General features: G+C 34.8%; 1 protein-coding gene across 6 annotated transcripts in view; it reads right to left on the bottom strand.

Moving 5' to 3' along the window:
- Positions 1-16,915, bottom strand: part of HLTF (helicase like transcription factor) — a 55,571-nt gene that overhangs the window by 13,129 nt on the left and 25,527 nt on the right. For 4 of the 6 annotated variants that reach the window (XM_046002675.1, XM_046002676.1, XM_046002677.1 and 1 more), the window contains exons 11-18: positions 16,133-16,212; positions 16,006-16,047; positions 15,095-15,184; positions 12,574-12,671; positions 7,531-7,674; positions 6,823-6,961; positions 6,020-6,155; positions 4,355-4,534 (exon numbers count right to left, since the gene is read on the bottom strand). In XM_046002675.1, coding sequence (XP_045858631.1) covers positions 4,355-4,534; positions 6,020-6,155; positions 6,823-6,961; positions 7,531-7,674; positions 12,574-12,671; positions 15,095-15,184; positions 16,006-16,047; positions 16,133-16,212 — 909 coding nt within the window. The remainder of the gene's footprint in view (positions 1-4,354; positions 4,535-6,019; positions 6,156-6,822; positions 6,962-7,530; positions 7,675-12,573; positions 12,672-15,094; positions 15,185-16,005; positions 16,048-16,132; positions 16,213-16,915) is intronic. The other 2 variants (XM_046002678.1, XM_046002680.1) reach the window with 1 other exon arrangement.

Genomic DNA, 16,915 nt, shown 5'->3' with positions numbered 1-16,915 from the left:
GAAGATAAAATAATGGAAAAGAAAACATTTAAAGAAAACTTGATAGGAAAGGGCGGGGGGTGGGCTGGAATCCAGATTTAAATTTTTTTTTTTTTAAAGATTTTATTTATTTATTTGACAGAGAGAGATCACAAGTAGACAGAGAGGTAGGCAGAGAGAGAGAGAGAGAGAGGGAAGCAGGCTCCCTGCTGAGCAGAGAGCCCGATGCGGGACTCGATCCCAGGACCCCGAGATCATGACCTGAGCCGAAGGCAGCGGCTTAACCCACTGAGCCACCCAGGTGCCCCCAGATTTAAATTTTTTAAAATTTAAAATGCTTTTTTTCCCATCAAATTTCCAGAAAAAAAAATCAAGAGAGAGAGGTCTTGGTCAAATTGCTAGAGTTTAAAGAAAAACATTAAAATAAAATCAGGGTTTTCTTGGGGCGCCTGGGTGATTCAGTGGGTTAAAGCCTCTGTCTTCGGCTCAGGTCATGGTCCCAGGGTCCTGAGATTAAGCCCCGCATTGAGCTCTCTGCTTGGCAGAGAGCCTGCTTCCCCCTCTCTCTCTGCCTACTTGTGATCTCTATCAAATAAATAAATAAATAAATAAATAAATAAAATCAGGGTTTTCAATAGAAGTACACCAGAACAATGACAGTACAGGCTTCTGAAGGAAGAATGGATGATTCAAAAACTATATACTAAGTCTATCACATACTTAATTAAAGCAATCGAAAAAGTACAGCTTAATGATTAGGAGCACAAACTCTAGAGCTAGGCTGAGTTCAGAACCTGGCTTTGCCAATTTAACTGTGAAGCTTTGGGTAGGTTTCTTAACCTGTGTCTTCAGCACCTGTGTCTTCAGCTTCTTCATCTTTAATGGTGGCATGGTAATAATACATACCTCATAGGACTGTTGTATTAAAAGAAGCTAATACATGGAAAATACTTAGAATAGTGTCTGGATTATGGTAAGTAATATATCTATATGTGTGTGTGTATATATATGTGTGTGTGTATATATACACACATAATATTAGTAATATTAGTATATGATTAGTATATATATCATACACATATTAGTAATACTATGTCAACAACAATTACTTCTAAATATTCAACAATACAAAGGAGCAATATAATATAAAGGTTGAACTTATAACTCTAGAACCAAACTGCCTGAATTTAAATACCAGCTGTCATTCACCAGCTGTGTGACACAGTACAAGTTTCTTAACTGCTCTGTGCTTCAGATTCATCTTTAAAATGTGGGTAATCCTTATGCTGACTTTGTTAAGATTATTGTTAACTAATACATATAAAAGCACTTAGGGGGCTCGTGGATGGCTCAATCCGTTAAGTGTCCAACTCTTGGCTTAAGCTCAGGTCTAAGCTCAGTTCATGACTCAGGGTCCTGAGATCCATCCTGTGTTAGGCTCTGTTCCCAGAGGATTACTTGAGATTCTTTGTTCCTTGTCCTCTGCCCCACCCCCCACTAGCACTTGCATTAAATAAACAAAAAAAAAATTTTTTTTTAAGATTTTATTCATTTATTTGAGAGAGACAGAGAACAAGCAGAGGGAGTGGCAGGCAGAGGAAGAGGGAAAAGCAGGCTCCTGGATGAGCAAGGAGCCCAACGCAGGGCTCAATTCCAGGACCCCAGGGATCACTACCAGAGCTGAAGGCAGACACCTAACTGAGCTGCCACCCAGGTGCCCCTGAATAAATAAAATCTTTAAAAAACACATATAAAGCACTTAAATGAATGCATTAACACCTAAAAAGTGTTCAGTAAGTGTTACTAAATGTACTACATATTAAAGAGAATAAAAATGACTTATTTTCTAAGGTTTCAATAGAGTTATTCTTCTCAACCTTTTCAAACAGAATAACCTTTACAAACAGGCTATTCCCTGGCATGGTCACTTATTACAATAATACTCAGCACTTCAGTTTAACAAATCTCTTTTGAGTACCAGATAATTAGAGCAGAAGCCTCCTCCAACCTCACCAGCCATTCCTGTCTTCTTTGTTAGACCTGTTCTCCAACTTCACTCATTCTTGGTGATCTCATCCAGTTTCATGCTTTAACTAACCATCTATACACAGGTGACTTTCAAATTTACATCAAGAACATTCCCATGAACTCTAACCTTGTATCTAACTACAAGACATCTCCACTTAGAAATCTCAGAGGTCATCATGAAATCAATGGGTCCAAAACTGAACTTCTGATCTTCCCTGAAAAAACTGTTTCTCCCATAGACCTAGTTCTGCAAAGGTAATTCCAACCTTCCAGTCACACTCATGGGAAAAACCATGCTGTTACCTTTGACTCCTCTCTCTCACTCCCCATACCGTATCAGTCAGCAAGTTCTGCTGGCTTTGCCTTCAAACTATAACAGAACCCAGCTGTCTTTCACCCCCTTCATCACTACTACTACTGTAGTGAACATCGTGATCTCTTTATTACCAGTTATCCCTATTTATGCCCTTACTCCTAGAATATCAATCTTAACACAGTAGCCAGTGATCCTTTTAAAATATAAATAAGATTATGTCACTCTCCTGGGTTAAAACCCTTCTAAGTTTTCTAACCTAATAAAAAGGAAAATCCAAAGTCCTTGAAATATGTGCAATGCCTTATGAAACTGTCATGTACTCCCACTCCAATCTCTGACGTCTTGCTCATATTACTCACCAACACTTCCCTCTTTGTTGTTCAAGCTCACTGAATATTCTTTCAACTCAGAGGCTTTACACTTGTGGCGCCCTCTGCTTGAAATGTCTCCTAACTCCACTCTTTTTAGATCTTTTCCCACATAGACCCTTCTCAGTAAGGTCTTCGGTGAATACCCAATTAAAACAGTTTCACCATTAAACCCAATTAAAACAGTTTCACCATTTCCCATTCCTTTTCTCTTTTTTTTCCATCAAACTTTATTTTTTAAAAAATAAAATTCCCCTCTGTTAAAACATAAACACCTTGAGGGTAGAGATTTTTGTCTGTTTTTTAATGCTATATCCCAATATGTGTTACACAGGCACATATTACATTTTGGTTGACAGAATGAATATGAAGGAAATTTCAAACACCACTGAAAGATTCTGAACTACAAAATCACTTGCTTAGTGATCACTTGCTTTTTCAATCTAATTCCTGTTAAACTTGCTTTGTATTCCAGTGAAGTTCTTAAATTCGAAGATTCCCCTATTTTCTCTGCCTTGTTCTGCCTTCACTGCTCTCCTACTCATTCTGGTGCATGGGCACTCACATCAAACATGTTCTTGCCTCAACTAGAATTTCTCACCTTCTACCAATCCTCAATCCCTTTATTATCTACTTCATCAATTCTTATTCCCAAGATTTCATGTGCTGTTTGGAAAGTCATATTGACTTCTACATATATTCAATACTACATAAGCCTATCCACCACATTAAGAACCTTACAACTTTTTAGAATGGCTGTAAATCCCGTGATCTTCCTCAACTTCCCATCACCTTTCCCTGTAGATACCCTTGCCTCATATTTCACTGACTGTACTCTTTACCACCCATTAGGCTTCATTTTTCTCCACCAATGTGCTTTATTCTCTTCTCTATCTGTACTCTCTTCCATGGTCTCTCCTCAAGGCAGTTAACCCAAATAAAATGCAAAAATATTGACAGAGCAATCAACTATCAATCCTATGTACCAGTCTTACTTTCTTCTTCCTTCTGCAAACATCATGAAAAATGCTCTCACCCTACCTACAGCTGCTACTTCTTTGTGGTACATACCTCAGTATTCTGGTGAAACTATGCTAAGAGTTTACACCAGTAACTTCTGAATCACCAAATTAAACAGCCTTTTCTAAGTCTCTGCATCATGTGATACTACTAACCATTCCCTCTTTCTTGACTATGCTTTCATGGGATTCTCCCAACAGTTTACTTTTTTTCCTAATTCTGTTCTTCACAGAATCTTCTACGGTAATTTCTCTTTATTTTCCTATTTCTTAAATATGGGCATTCCCCAAGGTTTTGTTCCTTAAATAGGTTTATTATCTCCCGCTATATATACTTCTCTCAATGTTTTTATCTACTCCCATAATAGACAGCCAGGAATAGAAGCAAGCAAGGTCTTCTCACTAGCCACTCAGAACTTGCCACTTCATGTAAACTTTTAATTTTTCCTAACTTAAGGAATTACTCACCTGTAAATTATAATACTATTTCATTTACTTCAACTAATTTGTAAAAAGGAATTGAAATCAAGAGGCAAGTTATCTTTCTGAATACTTCAGACTTTCCTAACATTTCTAAGAAATACTATTCAGTTAAATTGGAAAGAAAATAATTATTTTCTAAAATAGCTTTCTTTTTTCCGTACCTTCCAATAGTAGCTCTGCCTTCATTTTTCACAGACTGATAAATTTTTCTCTCTTCATCTGAAAGTGTAATGTGCTGAATAAATACTTTACGTTCTGGTAACTCCAAAACAGGTTTTCCTTTGATTTTGCTTGTCTTTGTTCTTCTTAGGGTAATATTTTTAATTAGAGATTGTAAGCGCCTAAGTCAAAATAAAATAAATAATTGCATAACCTTTTATTTCTATATAAGTTGATTCAACAAGAACAAAAAAGAATATTTAATATATTACTACTATTTTAAAAGCAAAGTTTTTTAAAAAAAATTTCCTTTGAGTCTTATCCAATCTGATAATCAGACATATATTCTACCAATAGAAAAATATAACAATAATGCATTCATTGCCCTCAATTCAATACCTGTCACAATTTATTCTTCTTTTATCCTGTCTTTATTTTTCTTAACTTCTCCTTGTTTTTCTTCTATTCACTAACTTATTTCTCTCTTCTGTCAACTACATCACCTAATATTCAACATTCATTCATTCATTCTTAAGTACCTACACAAAGTACAAGGCATTATTCTAAATATCATAAAACAAATATGTGGAAAGTTCTTACCTTCAAAAAGATTTTTCAGTAATATAAAAACCAAAGTACAAAAATAATTTTTACAAAGATGCCAAAAAAATTCAAACATGATGTGACAGTTCAGAAGAGGGAGAAATGACTTCTAGGTCCTACAACCTTTACACTCCCTTCTCAACATAAGAAAAAAAGGAGGCACATCAGTTCTTTATGGAAAGAAAGGTTTTTAAGGAAAGGTTTTTCCTAACACTTAAATATAAATACAATTTCTTAAATTAGAATTTACATAGTTGATTCTGAGAATCAAGCAGACAGTTCTGTAAACTAGGTTGGTGGCTGTTGAACCTTTTTCACTATAACCACAATAAGAAACACATTTTATTCCATCCAGCAAATATATATATATAAACACATACACATATAACAGAAACCTTTCACAAAATAATGCTACGTGTGAAGATTAATTAAATTTCTTTAAATCTTCTACTGTTTCATTTTCTTTTATAATGCTTGATGCCATCTTTATAATGATTTTATGACCTGCTAATGGATCCCAAACTCTAAAAACCACTGCTCTGGGCAAAAACCTTACGCCACAGATTAGCCTAGTACTCTGTGAAATGGCTACCATACCAAGCTAAATTTCATTTATCTGTCTCCATGAGAAACAACTTTCTTTCTTAAACGCTTATGGATGCCAGTGTATGCCATACCATTCAATTACCACTATATAAGCTACATAAGTTGTGAAAATTTAATGCACATTAGATCCTCAGACCATACAGTTTTTCCTATCATTGTTTAATCGATTAATGGTGATTTCAAGGGCAACAGCAACACACAAAGACTATAAAGCTCTGCCTTTCCCTTCTGTTTGACTAAAATCAAAGAAAGGGAAGGCTTATGTTTTAGTGGTAGTTAGAAATCCTTGTATCCCCAAACAAGAATCACTAGGCTCTGAGAGCCAAAGACATTAAGCTATAAACACTCTTGGAAGAAAGCCAACAGTGAAGTTAAAATAATAATCAAAGTGACAATTGGTTCAAGCTGCTTACAGTTATTTGTTGCCCATATAAATCAGTTTTCATGAGATTACTTACCTAAGTCCTCCTTCATCTCCCATTGTGACAGGACGTTGTATTGTTCTATGCCACCATTCTCTATCAAGAAATGGTTTAAGTTTTAAAAAGGAAAGGAGAGACCACAAGTCCTTTAAAGAATTTTGAATCGGAGTACCTAAAAATAACAGAAAACTATTTTAACTCTATAGTGTATCCATTCAGAATACCCATCTCACCCAATCAGAGGAAACAAGAGTTGAAAATGGGCATTCTGCACCAGGCACACCCATTAACTATCAAGGTGTAACTATAATCCACTGTTAAACATATACGTAACCTCAAAATATAGTTTTGCTGTAATTTTTAGCTCTCACTTGCCATACTAACAAAGAAAAAGACCATAGGTCCAGTAAATTCAACTTTCTCCTTACCCAAGAACATTTATTTGATTTTAAATCAGCAGTACTAGCAAGAAGGAAAAATGAATCTGAGTTTACACTGTCTTCCCCATGTCCCAGTAGAGGTGTCACAAGTAGCAAACAGGCCTGGCTTCAAGATAAGAAACAGAGAAATCGAGATTCTGATTGGAGAATTTAAGTGTTTAATGAATTTCCAAAGTTCAAAAAAAAAGTCTAGTGATTTGTTCCATGAACTGACTATAATTCAAATGTTGCCACAGCATAGGCGTGAAAAACAAGTCAAAATACTTTATTAAATGACTTTCATGATTAATTATGGACAAACTTTATATACATGTGAAGTTTACAAAGTTACCTCACTAAAACTTACTTGATGATACATATTTGAGAATTAATTTTTTTTAAAAAACATAACCTTTTTACCTGTTAATACCCATCTTCTTTCTGCTTCTAAATCAAGTACAGCTTTTGTCTGCTGAGCATTCGGATTTCGGATGGCATGTCCTTCATCCAGGATCACTCTTAGCCACCTTATGCTATGTAATGGACTATCACCTTTAGTCTGAAATAAATGTTTCATGTGAATTAAAAACATAGGAAAGTAAAATAGTACTTCATGTAATTTGGTAAACACAAGTTATTATTCTTTAATATCAACACCTACTAAGTGGGAGATAGTGCTTTAAGCACTATATACATACATTATTAAATGCCCAAAAGTTTACGAAGTATTATTTACTATTTTTTTTGTAAAGATTTTATTTATTTGACAGACAGAGACCACAAGTAGGCAAGAGAGGCAGGCAGGGAGAGAGAGGAGGAAGCAGGCTCTCCAAGGAGTAGAGAGCCCAAAGTGGGGCTCGATCCCAGGACCCCAGGATCATGACCCGAGCCGAAGGCAGAGGCTTTAACCCATTGAGCCACCCAGGCGCCCTATTGACTCCTATTTTACAGATGAGAAAACTGAAGCACCAAGGCTGGGAAGTATGTTGCTCAAAGGACCACAGCTAGGAAACAGCAGGGCTACCATTTAAACCTAGGTAGCCTAAAGTCTGAATTTTAGAACACTTCAGAAACCTGAAGCATATTTCTTATATTCAACTTCTGAAATATGAGTCTCAGCATACTTACTCCGTAGTCATGAGTTAAAATGTTGTATGTAGTCAAAACAATATCCTGTTTTGAAAGCAAAGCTGGGTCTCTTATACGATCAGGACCATAATAAACATAAAAATTCAAGTGCACATCTGCTTTTATATGTTGTCCAAACTGGTCCTAGAAGAAAATTAGAAATATTTAGAATAATAAACAGATAAATAAATAATAATAAACGTTTGACAAACTACTGTCCTGTACACAAATCAAACTACTAAAATTACATAAAATCAAGTTTCCTGCAATCTAAGCTAAAATAACAATAGTAACAATACTAATTATTATCTTCTTGTCAGGAAAATGGATATATATGCAGAAATAATGCATTATATAAATTTTGCTTGGCCCTACCAATGAGCAGCCACTTCATTCTTAGGAGGAAAAATAACCAAATTTCTTTAAAACTGTAATTTTTTAAATTTAGTATTTTAACAGATTGGATATTTAATGCTTCTAGTTAGTAAAGTTCGTAAAATCAAAATTACAAGCAATATTTTCAAGAATGTAGGCAGAGATTCAAACATAGTATCTACTTTCATTCATTTATCACAGACTTACTATTTGCCAGGTTATCAACAGAAAGGTAGTAAAGCTAAAAAGAAAAATAAGACCTGGTCCCAGCCCTCTCTGAGGACATGATCTGTTTAAAACACTTGACTTTTTCTCTCAAATCTGAGAGATTCTGAGCAGGGAAAAAAAAAAATAATGATTAGATTTGGAAAAAAAATAAAAAAGGATACCAGAGAGGGGCGCCTAGGTGGCTCAGTTAGTTACGTGTCTGCTGTCAGCCTCAGGTCATGATCCTGGGGTCCTGGGATCGAAGCCTGCATCAGGCTCCCTGCTCAGCGAGGAATCTGCTTCTCCCTCTGCCCCTCCCCTCCCACTGCTTCTGTGCTTGTTCTCTCTCTCAAATAAATAAATAAAATCTTTACAAAAAAAAAAAAAAGAATATCAGAAAAATAAAACTGAGAACCTACCATATGAAAGATTTGATAAATAAAGCCCTAATGTACCAGAAGTAAGAAAAGAATGGGAAGGACAGGTATAAAAGATAACCAAGAAAAAGGGACTAATGGCGCTTGATGACTAATTAAATATGGGATATTAAAAAAAGGAGGGGGGGAGACAAAGAAGCCTCTCATACTTTGAGTGCCTAGAAACTCTATGATAAAGATATAAAGAAGTTTAAAAAAAGAAGGGGAAAGGGGGTATAAAAATTGAGAAAGAAATGGGGTACCTGGGTAGCTCGGTCAGTTAAACGTTTGACTTTGGCTGGCTTAGATCCTGATCTTGGGGTCCTAGAACCAAGCCTCATGTTGGGGGTTTGTGCTCAACAGGGAATCTGCTTGAGATTCTCTCTCTCCCTCTCTGTCTGCCCCTCCCCTAGCTCGGGCTTTCATACTCTCAAATAAATAAAATCTTAACATGAGAAAGAAATAGAATTATTATTTTAGACATTTAAAAATCTCTGGACACTAAAGAATGTTTGACTGGATATGTATATTAGAAATATTTATTTATTTACTTATAAATATGTATTTATTTGAGAGAGAGAGAGAGAGAGAGAGAATGTGCAAGTGGGGGGATAGGTGGAGCGGGAGAGAGAGGGGGAAAGAGAAAAAGAGAATAAATCCCAAGCAGGCTCTCCACCAAGTGCATAACTGATATGGCTCAATCCCAGGACCCCCAGAGATCATAACCTGACCAAAATCAAGAACTGGACAAAACAGACTGAGTCACCCAGGTGCCCCTACTAGGAAAAGTAAAATACTGGTCTGTAATACAATGGAGAGATGGACTTAACAAAGTTATCAACAGATAGTACATGAAGCTACAGGAACGAGTAAGATTTTCTAAGAACATACATAATGAGTAAAGGAAGTTAGGGCAGACCTACAGGATGGCAGTATTTAAACAGTGGGCCTGTTTTTACTGGGGTAATTTAAAATATTCCAGCAAATAAAAAAATAAAAATAAAGCAAATGTGGCAGACTTTTTAAATTCTTGAATCTTGTTAAGTAAATGCAGATCTCATTAAAAATTTTCCTGTTTCAAAAAACATACCATGCTTTAAGGTGGGGGTGAGGAGAAGAAGGCAGGCTAAATAGAAACCATGGAAGAAAAAATGGTCAGAAAATTGGGGAAGCAACAAAATTGGGTGGGGGAGGGGGGAAATAGCAAAGTTTCAAGATGGAATACAGTGTTGATTTTTTAACTTGTAATTTATGTTCATTCCCTTCTTTACACAAAGGTTTAAAGATGGCTTATAAAATAAGACATAACAAAATGCTACGAAAAGAAAAATAAAAGAGCAGAGGAAAAGAAAAAGGGAATTCACTGGACATGGTAACAATGAGGTCCCTGAAGGCCTTCACAGTTTCTACAGAGGGTGGGAGCAAAAAATCAGACCATTAGTGGGGGCTGAAGAGAGAATGATAACTGAAATAGTAAAGGCAAAAATACTAAGAAGGAGGATGAAAGAGCAAAGGTGAAAACTTACAGATTTTATTAAGAAATCTGATGAAAAAGAGAAATAATTCAATATGAGAAAACTGAGTCAATGGGCTGCCTTGAAATGAGAACAAATCTGTAGCAGGATTAGACCTGAAATAGAAAAAAATTAACTTTCTAGAGAAAAAGAATGACAGTATTGAGTTTCTAGTCACTGTGCTTCAGTTTGTGTGTGTGTGTGAATAAAATATGTGTTATTTCATTTTCTCTTGGGAAGATAACGTGTCCAAATACCCAGAACAAGTATGTGCTAGAAGTGGGATTGGTATCTTACACCTTTAAATGGACTCTCCCCTATCTAAAGACAAAAAAAGGATGATAAGGTAGTTCTCTAGCCAGCTCACTAGGGTGCTATGACATTTATTTGGAGGCTAGGAAGAGAGCAGCTTATTGAAAGATTGCAAAATTCTAATTTTTAAAAAAGATTTTATTTATTTATAAATAATTAAGAGAAAGAGACAATGTGTGTATGCGCACATGAGCAGGGGAAGAGACAGAAGGAGAAGCAGACTCCCTGGCTGAGCAGGGAGCCTGACTCAGGGCCTGGTCTGGGACTCCAGGATCATGACCTGAGCCCAAGGCAGATGCTCAACCAACTGAGCCACCCAGGCACCCCACAAAATTCTAATTCTTGACCAGGAATCCATACAAGCCCAACCATCCCTCATCCTTAAAAATCAGTTTTTTCTATAATCTCATTGAGTCAGGACTTTGCCAAGGAGTTTCCTTTTGAAGCTTCTATTATCTAAAATTTTGTTTTTCACATACGAAATTATAATGAAATACTGATGACCCATTTTTAAAATACATATCCCAAACCAAGCTCACAGTTCTACTGTTTATATCCCCATTAATACTTGCAAACCTCACCCTCAAACTGTCATTCTAGTACCTAAGTATTGGCCTTCCCAAAATGCACTACATTTCTTAAGAGAATACTTCTGTTGGAATTAAAAAAAAGACCAAAAAAAAACAAGAAAGAACTAAGCCTCACTCTTGTCCTAAGAGGAAAAATGACACACTAATCAAAGGTTAATTTAAAAAAAATATATACACCAAAAACTTAAAAAGAACAAGACAAGAGTACGTAAGAGTCAAGAAGAAAGAAGCATAGAATCTGACAATTAAACAGTAACTACTAATCTTTTCCAAAGCAATTTAGAGAACAAGTGGCAGAAGCCAGATTACAAGTTAAATAGTAAGTAAAAGCACAAAGTGGAAATTAAACCCCAAAAGAGGACAGCAAAGGAAAAGAATAGCAACTTAAAAGTGAGACATAATCAAGAGGAAGTATTTAAAAATAAAAAAGATCCTGGGGCGCCTGGGTGGCTCAGTCGTTAAGCATCTGCTTCTGGTTCAGGTCATGATTCCAGGGTCCTAGGATCAAGCCGCATATAGGGCTCACTGCTTGGCAGGAAGCCTGCTTCTCCCTCTCTCACTCCCCCTACTTGTGTTCCCTCAATGAATGAATGAATGAATGAATGAATGAATGAATAAATAAATAAATAAAAAAAATAAAAAATTAAAAAGATCCAAATATGTTTCATGAAAAAGCCAGTGGGAAAAGACTAACTAGACAAGAAAAAATAACATACAATGCAAAGGTGAGAAGAGATGGAATCCAATGTACAGACCTAAGGTAATGATCTTAAAAAGGCTAGGATCTCTTCCACCTCTGAGATTAGAGGAGGAAAGGTCAGGAAAGATGCAATAACCTTGGACGTGGCAAGAACAGAAGTTCACGTCCAGTGGTCTTTCTGTTCACAATACTTCTAAGAGAGCCATTATTTCATTTTAACATGGAGCTTGAAGCTCAGACTGGAAAGGAAACCTAAACAAGCTGCTCCTTACAAATAATACATCAAGAGGTTCCATTCCAATGTAATATTTTAGAATAGAAAAACAATCTGGAAGGAAAAAAAAAAGTTTTCTGGTGAGAAGCCTTAAAAGCACAGGCTCTAGAATCATATATTGGAGACTATATCCTAACTCCATCATTTATTTGCTGGATGATCTTAAGCAAATTACTTAATTTCTGTATGTTTCAATTTGATCACCAAGAAAGTGAGAATAATGATTGTGAGGACTAAATGAGAAAATCTATTAAAAGAGCTTAGGGAAAAACTGAGCTTAGTAAATGCTACAAGTTGTTATATACACAGAAGTTAGTGTAGTTCTTAGAAAAGAGTTTTCAATAATTTGTAAATATAGCAATCTTAAATTATGTATCTTTCCTACCTTGTGGGACAGAAATAGAAATGGCAGAGGAAGAAGTACAAACCTAATCTTATGGTAATAATTAAAGATGTTTCCTTCTCTACTATAAATCTTCAAATAATTAATTACTTTCATTCAGCAAATAAAACCCTAATTCACCTAACAATTATTTTAACTTAACGTGCTGACCAAGCTTGTCTTTCCCAATGAATGACTCTAACAGAATACCTTTTACTATAGAAGACTAAAATATAAATTATGTCATATTTTTAAAAGGCTGTGAAGACTTACAATCCAGTTGCTTAACACAGAAAGTGGGCAGATGATCAGTGTTGTTCTTGATCTCTCTTCAACATCCGTTTTCTTTGAACCCTCCACTGCAGATGCTCCTGAAAAGAATGAATCAGTTGAAACAGTCTTTAGTTTTATTCTCATATATATGAAGTCAATAAAGAGATGACAACATATGCCTTCATGAAAAGAGTAAACAGGAAGAATTTAAATGAAGTAGATAGACTGTTTCCAGCCATGATGATTTAACAGGAACTAGATTTTACCTTGTCAATTTATTATTTTTTACCTTGTCCCTTTAAACAACTAAAATGCAGACAGTGATTATTTATAAGGGGAGTAGAGAATTATGATTGAGAGGAGATACAAGGAAAAGTTTGGAGTATCTCCTGATACGTATTTAAGTTATTCACAGTTATTCATTAAGATAGCATCTGTTTTATGCAGTTTTTGGAATCTGTACAGTCACAACCTCATGTAATTTCCTCCCACACTCTACTAGAGTGACAAACAGGATACAGCAAAAGTGGTGGTATACCACTTCTGAGATTAAGTTATAAAGGATGCAGTTTCTGTCTTGGGTGCTCTCTTCCTCTCTCTCTCTGCCCACTCCCTTTGGAGAAAACCAGCTGCCATGTTGCAAGAACACTCAGGCAGCCTATGAAAGGACACACTATAATTTTATTTTCCATTCCCCTACTGGACAGTATTACATTACTTCCAATATTTTTCTAAAATAACACAGCAGTGAAAACTACTTTTTCATGTGTCCTTCTACATATCTAGATGATTTATCTATCTTCATTATATCTGGCCTAACTACTCTCCATAGTAATTTATACTTCCATCCACAGTGCATAAGAGTTCCTGTTGCTGTCCAATCTTGCCTATACATGGCACTGTGAGGTTTTTAAATGTTTGTAAATATAACGGGTGAAATGGTATCTCTCTGTTCCTTTAATTTGACTTTTAACAGTGACTGACTCTATCTGCACAGCTTTCCCTACGTTTATTGGTTCTTTACATTTTCTTTCCTTAGAATGTGCATTTGTATTCTTAGTGGCCATTCCCCTACTGGATTGTCTTTTTCCAAATGATTTGCAGAGGTTTCTTTTACACATTGAGGTTACTAATAATCCTCTGTTTAAGTTACACTTAACCAGAAATATCTTCTTCAGTTTTATCATTTTTCACCTTGTTTATGTTGTACTTTGATGCATGATAATTTAAAATGTAGGAGAGGGGCGCCTGGGTGGCTCAGTGGGTTAAGCCTCTGCCTTCGGCTCAGGTCATGATCTCAAGGTCCTGGGATCGAGCCCTACATCGGGCTCTCTGCTCAGCAGGGAGCCTGCCTCCCCCAACTCTCTCTCTGCCTATCTCACTGCCTACTTGTGATCTCTCTCTGTCAAATAAATAAATAAAATCTTTTTAAAAAAATAAATAAAAAATAAATAAAATGTAGGAGAATTTTATCAAATTTTTATAACTTTTTGTGTCTTTTTAAAGAAAGTACTATCATTTCTGTCTCCACTCACTGATTTTTGTTTCTATTCTATTTTTCTTTCAGAAATGTGGTTACTTTTTTTTTCACAGCTATGATTTTAAAGTTTTTCTCTTCTACTATAGTAGAAGTTATGTTATGAGCCTGCAAGAAAGAACTTTTTGAGATGAACTTAATTCTATCTGAATTCTAATTTTACCTCAAAAAAGAATTCCGTGTTTCTTAAAATTTCTAAATTAGGGTCAAGAGTATTCTATGTGAAATGCCTATATTTTCAATTCAATTAATTGATTCTCAGACCAAAGTCAGCTCTTTTTTCATCATTCTGTGTTGGGTCAAATATCATCTCCTTAAACAGGACACTTTCATCAATCACTATTTCACTATCCTCCTTTATTTTATTCACAATTCCCGTTATTTAAAATTATGTGTTCCCTTGTCTATGTTTTCCCATCATTAGACATAAACTCCATGAAAATAGACTTCTGCATGGTATATCCCTAACACGTTAGATATAGGAGACTAAGTTACAGAGATACAATAACTAGACCAGTATTTCCTTAACCTTAGGGTTCAAACTCTTTCCTTCTCAAATATTTAGATTCTTATACAATGTTTTCCTCTGAACTACAAAATATAAAATTATAATAAAGATGACTAACATTCATAAATGAAAAACAAATTCTACTCATACCAAGAACTGAATCTTTATTATAATTAAATTCAAATAAATTAGATTTTAAAGAGACATCAATTGCTCTGGGCCTTCACTAGAAGAAAACATTTCTATTACTCAGATGAGTTAAGAACCTCTTTTCCATCTATTTTTTTACCTAACTAAAATAAATAGAATAAGAAAACATACTAGGAGAACACATAAACATGCACTTCCAGGAAAAATGGAATTATCTTTTTCTTTTCTCTACTTTCTAAACTTCTTGTACATGTTCTCTTAACTGTTGTCATTAAAAAATTTTTATGTTGAAGAACAAAAGCTAAAAAACCATGAAATTTACTGACCCTTTTTCAACATTCTCCTTTTTGTTGTAGGGGTAGATGAAGTGAGTGCACATGCAAACTCTGTATCTTCTTTAACCTTAGAAGATCCTGCTGAAATAAAACCACAGAATCATTAAGATATTTGGAAACTTATTCTCTCCTATGCTGAGGTACAGGTACCTCCTGAGGATAGAAAATAAAAATAATACTTCCATACTCCAAATCTCAAGAGTGTATATTATCCAAAAAACCCTAAAATATCTGGTGACCAAAATTGCTTGACACAAGCATATCATTCCTGCTCAACAAAGGAATGTAGTCACTTGTCATAAAGTGTTAATTCTCTTGAGGAAGAGATGTGAAAGCAGGAGCAACCATATACAAAGTGATTCAGCTTCCAGGTGGAAGAATATTTTCAAGGAAACGAATGTTTCACTTCTAATGATGAGGCTGCCAAATTTTCATATTATCAGCTGGTGGTAATGAGTAATTTTCCAAATACAATATAATTTCTCAACTAATTAGTAATACAGTATGATCTAGTTTACAAGAAAAGAAAGAGTTATGTTTTAAAGGTATAGGAAAAAGTAATGATACTCATTGGTTATTTTTACATCTATATGACAAAGTGAACAGTACTAACACCAAGAAGGAGCTCCCACCCAACTTTTACGTTTATAATTTATTCACATAAGGTTTTAGTGGAGTCATTTTATAAGTAGTAAAAATTACTTTGTTTAAAGTTTCTACTAGATTTTAATTTGAAATTAATCTTTCAACTTGCCTCATTTACCACCCTTGATAAGTGTAAATGACAATCAAGTGTAAGACCTATTACCAAAGAATCCAAGCTAGAGAAATATAAACCTATGGAGTTTTACTTTAAGTAATCCTTAAGTGTAGATTATGGATACTGAGATTTATATACATACCTTTTACTCTTTTAGTCTCAGACTGTGCATTTTTCAGTTTTCCTACAACAAAATGAAATACAGCAACAGTCACACTAGGAAATTAGAATGTAAGACTCATTATCAAATCAAATCCATTTCATACTACCTTTCATTTTCTGTGGCAATTCACTTATTTCATTTTCCTCTGAATCACTGCTTTCAGTGTGCTGGATAGCAGTTTTTCTTCTAAAATAGAAGTATACACAAATTTTTTCAAACCAAAACAAAATGGGATATGAAAACATCAGTTTAATACATGCAGTACAAATGCTTCTATGTTGCCTGTTTGTCTTCTGAAAAAATTTCAAGGAAAATTTAACAAGTGAATGTATAATTTGCTAAAAGCATTTTGCTTTTATATGCAGATGCATTTACTATACAAAATACAGTATTATTATTAAAGTTGAAAAAGTCAACCATCCTAAAAATAATACTCATTTTTAATACTGAGCTTAGTATTTGGCAATTCAAAGAAAACAAAACATCTATATAAAACTAGAACTAAAAAGTAACTCTTATCAAAGAAAATATTTCTAATATAATGAAATGAGCAGCTAAGATGCAAAAATGCAATTCTCTTACAATGAAAAATTTTATGTGTTTTGTGTAGAAAAAGCACGTTAAGCACCTAAAAATCATGGACTTTGGAATCAGACTGCCTAGATACAAATTTCTATTCCCCTACTTATTTGCTATGTGACTTTAGGGAAGTCACTTAATATTATTCTATGCCTGTTTCCTCATTTGCAAACAGAAATAAAAATACAATTCACTTCATAAGATGTGTTACTATATGCAATGTCCCTAAAACAGTGTCTGTTGCACAGTAAACATACATGTATTGACTATCCTATGTGTGTTAGTTATTACTTTTTCCTCCACGGCCTCA

The sequence above is a fragment of the Meles meles genome, chromosome 4 (genome assembly GCF_922984935.1).
Source record: "Meles meles chromosome 4, mMelMel3.1 paternal haplotype, whole genome shotgun sequence".
In the NCBI taxonomy this organism is placed as follows: Eukaryota; Metazoa; Chordata; class Mammalia; order Carnivora; family Mustelidae; genus Meles; species Meles meles.
The sequence above is the reverse complement of the archived record's forward strand: the minus strand, read 5'-3'. Positions and strand labels throughout refer to the sequence as shown.